At 58.4% G+C, this 8,925-nt stretch overlaps 1 protein-coding gene and 1 long non-coding RNA gene across 2 annotated transcripts; both read left to right on the plus strand.

Annotated features, from left to right (window-relative positions):
* The first annotated feature begins 23 nt into the window (after positions 1-23).
* Positions 24-3,526, plus strand: DNAJB13 (DnaJ heat shock protein family (Hsp40) member B13). The gene is made up of 8 exons (XM_063150544.1): positions 24-154; positions 632-735; positions 919-1,080; positions 1,283-1,440; positions 2,060-2,173; positions 2,758-2,871; positions 2,947-3,023; positions 3,317-3,526. Exons 1-8 carry the CDS (start codon positions 87-89, stop codon positions 3,468-3,470), a joined length of 951 nt encoding a protein of 316 aa, XP_063006614.1. The 5' UTR covers positions 24-86; the 3' UTR covers positions 3,471-3,526.
* A 2,015-nt stretch (positions 3,527-5,541) lies between these two features.
* On the plus strand, positions 5,542-7,338 carry LOC134415272 (uncharacterized). Its single transcript, XR_010027010.1, has 2 exons — positions 5,542-6,478; positions 6,606-7,338. It is a non-coding gene; the product is annotated as an uncharacterized LOC134415272 (long non-coding RNA).
* Positions 7,339-8,925: the final 1,587 nt, after the last annotated feature.

The following is an 8,925-nucleotide window of genomic DNA, read 5'->3' on the forward strand; positions in this document are numbered from 1 at the left end:
TGCGGAAGTGAGCGGGAGCACTACATTTCCCGTGGTGCCCCGCGCGGCGCGGACCGGAAGTCTCGTCGCTATAGCAACAGGACGCCATGGGGCTGGACTACTACGCTGTGCTGGAGCTGGACCGCGGCGCCACCGCCGACGACATCAAGAAGGCGTGAGGGGACCCTCGGCGCCAGAGCGACCCCCGGGGCCGGGAGGCAGCCGGGAGTGGCCGTGCTGGGCCTTGGACAGTGGGGAAGGGTCTGGGGCCGTGCAGGCAGCCCGGGCCGATGGGGGAATGGAGGGGCCGTGGGGTGCTCCGAGGGCTGGAGCTCCTCTGTTCTGCTCTGGGAGAGCTCACCTGGAGAGGAGAAGGGTCCAGGGAGAGCTCAGAGCCCTTGCAGGTGCTCCAGGAGAGGGACTGGGGACAGGGAATGGCTCCCACTGCCAGAGGGCAGGGATGGATGGGATACTGGGGGTGGTGAGGCCCTGGTACAGGTTCCCCATAGCAGCTGTGGCTGCCCCTGGATCCCTGGAGGTTGCTCCAAGCCCTCTCCAGCCTGGGCTAGTGGAAGGTGTCCCTGCCCATGGCAGGGGCTGGGAATGAGATGCTGTACAATCCCCCAAACCCAAGCCCTCCTGTGCCCCTCAGCTATCGCACGTTGGCTCTCAAGTACCACCCGCTGAAATGCAAGGAGCCCTGGGGCCCCAAGAGGTTCCACCAGCTGGCAGAGGCCTACGATGTGCTCAGCGACCGTAAGTGGGACTGTCCCCCCTCCTGGAGCGTCCTGCTCCCTGCAGGACCAGCTCCTTTGTGACCCCCAGCCCAGCTGGGAACCGGCCCACACCTGCTGGGACCCCTCTTCTCTCTGTTCTGCACCCCAACAAAGCCTGAATCCCAGGCTGGGGCTCTCCCCCAACACCTCCTTGTCCCCTAAGCTATGAAGAAAGGCATCTACGACAAATTTGGGGAAGAAGGGCTCAAAGGCGGCATCCCCTTGGAGTACGCCAGTGACAACCCCTGGAGCGTGGGCTACGTGTTCCACAACAACCCGGAGAGAGTCTTCAGGGAGTTCTTTGGAGGGGACAACCCCTTTGCAGGTAGGCTGGGACACGCTGGGGCTCTGCCACCCTTCCACGGCAGCTCTGCAGGGCTGCTGCCCTGCCCTGCTGCCCTCAGACCCCCGTGGTGCTCGGAGGGGGGATCCTGGCTGCCATGAACGCTCCCGGACAGAAAACCCTCTGGGTGCGAGGTGAAGGGCCCGCAGCCCGCTGAGGGCGGTGCCCCCGCTCCCTCCCCCAGAGTTCTTTGCCGAGGATGGCTCGGAGGTGCTGCTGCCCTTCGGGGGGCCCCGGGGCCGGGGGGCCCTGCGCAGGGACCCCCCCATCGTGCGGGACCTCTACGTGTCCCTCGAGGACCTGTTCCACGGCTGCACCAAGAAGATCAAGATCTCCCGCAGGGTACGGCCGGCGCTTGGGCGGGCTCTGCCCTCCCTGGGGGCGCTGGGCTCGGGGTGGCCCTGCCCCGGAGCTTGTGGCGGCGAGGGGGTGGCACCGAAGCCGGGAGGAGCCGAACCAGCCGTCACCCCCCGGCTTGGCAAAGGGGATTCAGCACGGGGGCAAGAGCTCAGGGTGTGCTGGGCTCCCACAGCTCCATTTTCACACTGCTTTGTGTCTCCTTTTTGTGCCCTTGGTGATTGCTGTCCCCCTCCTTGCTGGCCCAGCCTCCTGGGCCCAGCCCTGGGCCTCTCCTGCTCTAGGACGTGAGGGAACAGCCCCAAGCTGTGCCAGGGGAGGGTTAGGTTGGACATTGGGGACAATTCCTGTATTGACAGGATGGTCAGGCATTGGAATAGGCTGGAGTGGAGTCCCCATTCCTCATAAAGCTGTGTGCTTGTGGCACTTGGGGATATGGGTTAGTGCTGGGGGAACATTGGACTCCGTGGTCTTGGAGGGCTTTTCTGACCCCATGGTTCCATGGATGTGATGATTCCATGGATCTGGTTCATGATCTGCCAGGCTCTGCCGTTCAAGCCAGGCTTGCCCTTTGCTGCTGACCCTCCCTGTGCCCTGTGCCCAGGTGATGAACGAGGATGGCCAGACCAGCACCATCAGGGACAAGATCCTGACCATCGACGTGCAGCCGGGCTGGCAGCGTGGCACCAGGGTCACCTTTGAGAAGGAAGGAGACCAGGTGAGCACAGAACCACACAATAACCAGGCACCCCTGCAGATCAGCTCATCCAACACCCCTGCCCAGGCATGAACCCATCCAGGGGGGTTTGGGACCTCTCCAGAGAGGAGACTCCATGCCCATCCTGAGCAGCTATGCCCACTCCATGGGAAAGGCTCTTCCATGAAGAACTTCTGGTTTCCCACTGCTGAGGGCAGCATGGCCAACAGAAGCACTCTGAGGAGCCTGGATTTTCCTCAGAACATGTTAAAGAACAGATAATTGAAAGGGCTGGTTTTCTTCCTGGCAGAAACACAGTTCTGGACGGTCGTCTTCGATTACAGATTCCTTTTTGTCTTAAGGGAAGAAAATTCCTTTCCCTTCTCTCTAGCCAGCTGAAAAGAGCAACCAAAGAGGAGCAGGAGTTTGTGTCAGTTTTCCCTGTGTGAAGTAATTTTGAGGTTTCCAAGGACAGGTTGGATGTGGCTTGGGGCAGCCTGGGCTAGTGGAAGGTGTCCCTGCCCATGGCAGGGGGTGGAACTGAGTGAATTTTAATGTCCCATCCTGGCATTCCATGATTGTGTGACCTTTTCCCCCTCAATCAGGGCCCAAACATCATTCCAGCTGACATCACCTTTGTTGTGCAAGAGAAGCTTCACCCAAGGTTCAAACGGATCGAGAACAACCTCCTGTACGTGGCCAGCATCTCCCTGGCCAAGGTAAGGGGGACAGAGGGTCCCCTCTGGGCCCTGGGGCTGCAGCAGCAGCTCCTGGTGGCCCTGCACGCCCGGCAGGCACTGACTGGCTGCACCCTGGACGTGTGGACACTGGATGGGAGGCTGCTCAACATCCCCATCAACGACATCGTGGAGTAAGTGCCAGGGAAAATGGGGGTGAGGGGGCACCTGGGAGGAGCTCAGGGGGCTCCAAAGCCTTTTCCAGCAGGTTTGGGGCTGCAGGAGGGGGAGAGTGGGTGGGTCTGGGGTCACACTGCTGGGAGCAGAGGCAAGGAGAGGGCTGGATGAGGGTAGGTGCTGAAGAGAAGAGGCCCTGGTGGAGCTGGAGGAGCAAATACCCTGTGAAACCCACCCGGGGCTCTGGGGATCGTGGCTGTGTGTCGGGATCACCCCGCAGCTCCCCTCAGCCCCCCCCTTTGCCCGGCAGCCCCAAGTACTACAAGAAGGTGCCGGGGGAGGGGATGCCGCTGGCGCAGGACCCGCAGCGCAAGGGCGACCTCTACATCTACTTCGACATCCTGTTCCCCAAGAGGCTCAGCCCCGAGGTGAAGAAACTGCTGAGAAGCGTCCTCCAACCCTAGGGACCTCCCCCTCTGCCCCTCCCTTATCCCCCCAATAAATGGCTTTGGAGCCAGCACTGGGACTGCGCAGAAGTTCTTCCAAATGCTGGGAACCCTAAGACACAGGAGCACCCTAAAATAACAGCCCTGAGGTCTGGATTGGGTCCAGCTGAATTTGTGGTCTCTGCTCTCCAGCTCCCACCCTGCAGCTGCAGCAGCCCTGAGGAGCCAAGGGAGGATTTGGGGGGATGCAGGGAGGCACCCACGGCCCAGACCCTGCCCGCCAGCCTCAGTGCTTTATTTTCCCAATCCCAGAATCTGTCCCTGCTGAAGCTGAGCCCTGACAGCACAGGGAGAGGTCAGATAACCTGTATGTTTTCCAATGGCCCTCCAGGGCTGAGAGAATGCCCTAAAACGGGGAGGAAACCCTGACCCTGCTGCGATCAGACCCCGCAGGGGTGGTTTACTGCAAGTGCCAGTAAGGGATAATGGGAGGCTGTGCCGGGAGAAGCAGTACAGAAGGGAGCATGCCAGGCTGCTAGAAACGGCATTTCCAGGGAGTTAACCCCATAGAGAGGAATGAGGAGCCCCGAGTCCCCGTGCCTGGCCCCACAGCACGCTGTCCGTGGCGGGATCGGCCCGAGGGTCCCGGCCCCCGGAGCTGCAGTACCGCGCGTGTCCACAGGAGGGCAGCACCGCCTGCCGTGTTCAGCGCTGTGCCCGCTGCCGTCCCGGCTCCGGTCCCGGCCGTGACCGCGTTCGGTCCCATTGCTGGCCCAAACCCGCTCCCGGTTCCTTACAAAGTTCATCTCGACTTGGCAAACACCAGCCCCTGCTGCACAGAGCACCAGTCCCCAGTGATATGCACTTCCCTGGAAAACCTGTGCCAGCCACAGCCTGTTGAGCACAAGTTGAGAGGTCAGAACCCTCACCTGCACTGCTGCACTTGGAGTGAGATCCAGCTGCAACTGGAATTCTGGAAACAGCCTCCAAAATGCTGTATGATGCTACTTTAAAATGTGTTCAAAACGCTGCTGTCCCCTGAACAGCACAATTCCATGTGGGATCCCGAGGGATCGCACGGCAGAGCCTCGGCGGTCCCGGCCCCGCCAGGACTGCAGTACCGGGCATGTCCACAGGACGGCAGCACCGCCTGCGGAGAGCCGGTCCCGGCTGTGACCGCCTTCGGTCCCCGTGCTGGCCCAAACCCACTCCCGGTTCCTTACAAAGTTCATCTCAGCTTTGCGAAAACCAGTCCCTGCTGCACAGAGCACCAGTCCGCAGTGATATCCAGTTCCCTGGAAAACCCGAGCCAGCAAAAGCTCAGCCAGGCATTGCGATGGACAGGTTAGAACCCTCACCTGCACTGCTGCACTTGGAGTGAGATCCAGCTACAAATGGAATTCTGGAAACAGCCTCCAAAATGTTACAGGATACTACTTTAAAATGTGTCCGAAGGGCAGCAGTTCCTCAGCCCTGAGCAGCACAATTCCGTGTGTGATCCCGAGGGATCACAGGGTAAAGTCTGGAGCGTCCCGGTCCCCCCGGGGCTGCAGTACCGGGCCTGTCCACAGGGGGGCAGCACCGCTCAGCGCTGTCCCGGCTCCGGTCCCGGCCGTGACCCGCGTTCGGTCCCATTGCTGGCCCAAACCCACTCCCGGTTCCTTACAAAGTTCATCTCAGCTTTGCAAAACCAGCCCCTGCTGCACAGAGCTCCAGTCCTCGGTGATCTCCACTTTCCTGGGAAACCTGAGCCAGCCCCAGACTGTACCAAGGTGAGCACAAGTTGAGAGGTCAGAACCCTCACCCGAACTGCTGCGCTTGGAGCGAGATCCAGCTGCAAATGGAATTCTGGAAACAGCCTCCAAAATGCTGTAGGATGCTACTTTAAAACGTATCCGAAGGGCAGCCGCCTCTACACCGTGAGCAGCACAATTCCATGTGGGATCCCGAGGGATCGCCCCGTGGAGCCTCGGCGGTCCCGGCCCCCCGGGGCTGCAGTACCGGGCTTGTCCACATGAGGGCAGCACCGCCTGCGGTGTTCTGCGCTGGGCCCGGGCCGTCCCGGCTCCGGCCCCGGCCGTGCCCCGCGTTCGGTCCCATTGCTGGCTCAAACCCGCGTTCGGTCCCGGGGCTGGCCCAAACCCGCGTTCGGTCCCATTGCTGGCCCAAACCCGCGTTCGGTCCCATTGCTGGCCCAAACCCGCGTTCGGTCCCATTGCTGGCCCAAGCCCGCGTTCGGTCCCATTGCTGGCCCAAACCCGCGTTCGGTCCCGGAGCTGGCCCAAACCAGCGTTCGGTCCCGTTGCTGGCTCAAACCCGCGTTCGGTCCCATTGCTGGCCCAAGCCCGCGTTCGGTCCCATTGCTGGCCCAAACCCGCTCCCGGTTCCTTATGAAGTTCATCTCAGCTTTGCAAAACCAGCAGCCCCTGCTGCACAGAGCAGCAAACCACAGTGACCTCCAGTTCCCTTGAAACCCAGGCTGAACCAAGGTGAGTATGAGACTGGACAGGTCAGAACCCTCACCTGGACTGCTGCAATTGGAGTGAGATCCAGCTAAAATGGAATTCAAGAATTTAAAAAAAAAGACAGAGGCAGTAGCTGTCAGAAAGTGTCTGTGAGCACACACAACCCTGCTCTGTCAGGTATTTTGTATTTTTCCTTCAGACCTCTGAAGCTTTTCTTCCGGGTCGGATGTCATTAGCATATAATTAGGGTGTCAGATCTGTGCCATTTTCCTGTCTGCTTAGTGGGGTGAGTTCCTGAGGTTTCTGGGGAGCTTTCTTCCTCCCAAGCTGAGGTCAAACAGTTACCCAGTCATTCCTTCCCTCCTGCTGTTTATAAGCCACAAGGAGCAGGATGTGGTAACATTCTCCTGTGGTTCGCCGTGAGGAAAAGATCCCATTTCTCTTTGGAGACAATCCCCAACAGCTCGCCAGCAGCAGAACTTCTTTTGTGGAGTGAAAATGGGGGAAAACCTCTGTGTGTGTGTGTCCTGCCTGCCAGGTCCAGCAGCAGAGGAAGCCTTGGTGAGAACCGTGCTCCCCTTCTGCCCCTCCACACCTCTCCCTCCTCATCATCAGTCATTCAAACTTAAAGCTCTTCCTCAAATCAAACACTCTGTTTTCCCCCCAAAACCCCCGTCTTGTCCCCAAGGGTTGCAGTGCTTTGTGCAGAAATTGCAGCCGAGTCTTGGAGCATCCTCAGAGGGGATGATACCAACACCTGGAATCCTTCCTGAGCCTGTGTCCGTGTCCTGGCCCTTCTCTGAGTGACTCTGTGGGCGAACAAAGGAGCCCTGAAGGCTCCATCAAGTCTCCTGGTCGGCAGGGAGGAGCAGGGATGCTGAAAATGCAGCTGGAAAAGCAATTATTGCCTTCCTCAGCACGGGAGCCCCAGCCCCTCTTCAGCTGCACACAAAGGGAGAGACAAGAGGCTCCCCGAGACCCAAACCCTTCTGAATGGTGAGGAGGAAACATCCCACGGGTTTTGTTTGTCCCCTCAGGATGTCAGCATCCTTTGGGAAGCTTTGTGTGGGAGCAGCTGGCCCCACCTCTGCTCAGCAGTGCTTTGCTCTGGGAGGAAGGAGCAGAAAACATCCCTGGGTTCAAAGAGACAACTTCCCCGAGAGCAGCTGGGTGTTTGCAGAGATCACAGCCCTCAGCCTGCCCAGCGCTTGAAGCTCTCCCGATGTTTTTCCTTTCCAAGATGCTCCTTGATGTCTGTGTCCATCCCTCCTCCTTCCTTTAGAGCCCGAGGCTCTAAAAGCCACAAACCACAGCAGCACTGAGGGGAGCTGGCTGTGTCCAAAGAAGCAGCAATTTGCCTTAATCTTGCATTTCAATGTGGTTATTTTGGAACCTTTTGACAATGAAATTGCAAATATTGGCATTTTTCACTCTTTAGCTGCTTCTGGTTGTAGTGGGAGTGTCCAATGTATGGGCTCCACGTCTATTCTTGTGTTTTCAGAGTAAAAACAAACCTCAACCTTCCTCTCCCTGCCAGGCTGAACAATCAGCTCTGTGTGCCTGTTTGCCATACAATATCCACCAGCATCTTGAATACAAAACATGAGGGGGGAACATTCAATTAATGCAATTAAATAAGACACAGAATCGTGTTTCATGCTAATCGTTTCTGTAATCCAACAAAAGCCTGCCCCACTTTTTTTTTTTTTTTTTTTTTTTTCCCTTTAATCTGGATCTCCCACCCAGTTTCCAGTCTGCTGCACCAGAGCCATCCCCAATGTAGGTCAGGCTGGCCAAGGCCACTTGTGCATGAAACAAGGCATGTTCTTCCCCAGGGGGAGAATCCTCTGCACCCTCCTGCTGCCAGGGCTCAGCCTGTGACAGTTCCTGGTGCTTTAGGCCAGTGGGGAGTCCCACCCCACCTCTGGTACCCTCATTCTCAGGAGGGTGACCACCCATGTCCAAACACGAGCCTGGTGCCACCAAAGAGGGTCCAGGTGACACAGTGACAGCAACTGCCAAGCCATGCTGGATTCTGTGATTTCACTATAAGGAATGATTGGAAATCCCTCTGGCATGGCTGGGAGGCTTTCCAAAGCAGCCTGGATTTCCTTTTTCCATAAGGAGACAAGCCCACAGGGGCAGCAGCCCCAGGGAGGTGCTGGGGGCCTGAGGCAGGCCCCTGGCTGTGTCTGTGCACTGGGGTGGGAAATGAGCTCTCTGGAGCTGCTTGTTTCACACAGAATGTTCCTCATCCCCTCCCATGTGGAGCTGGGGAGCTCATCTGCACGGGCTGGGAGAGGCCACAGTGACAGAAACCTCTGGGGATGGTGCAGGAGGGAGGAAGAATGAAAATGCAGAGGAGTGGGAGGTCAGGGAACGTCCCAAATGGAACAAGGAACCCATGTGCCAAACCCATGCAGCAGCTGGGCTGCTCCCCTTGTCCTGAGTGCTCTGATGTGACAGTGGGAGGAAAAGTGAGATTCCTTTCCTGCCTGCACTGCTCTGCTCCATTCATCACCTCCAGCTTTGGGCTGGAGTGCTCAGGCTGCAGGGACAGGCCCTGTCCTGGCTCTGTCTCCTCAGGAGCAGGGCCTGGAGAGGGAGCAGCACTCCCTGCTGCACCTCTGAGCTGGTAATTAATGGAACACAAAAATCAGCAATGCACCTGTCAGCGATGTGCAGAGAGAAGCTCCAGAAGGGCTGAGACAGCCCAGAAATGCTCATGGGCTGTGTTGGCAACCACGTTGTCAGGCAAGTGTTCATTCTGCATCTTTGAACTCATGGCAGCTCCTCTCAGAATCTTCTGGAAATGACACAATCCCATTTTGGGACTGGGTCACCCACATCAGGTGGGTGAAGGAACGCTGAGCCTCCCCAGCCCTGTTTGCTCTGTTTGCTCTGTTCCAGGAGTGGCAGCAGTGGCTGCAGAGCTCTGCACGCTGGCTCTGGCTGGCTGGGGCAGCAGACACACCCTGGGGAGCTGCTGTCCCTGCAATGCCTTGGAG

Source organism: Melospiza melodia, chromosome 2, assembly GCF_035770615.1.
Source record: "Melospiza melodia melodia isolate bMelMel2 chromosome 2, bMelMel2.pri, whole genome shotgun sequence".
Taxonomy (NCBI): Eukaryota; Metazoa; Chordata; class Aves; order Passeriformes; family Passerellidae; genus Melospiza; species Melospiza melodia.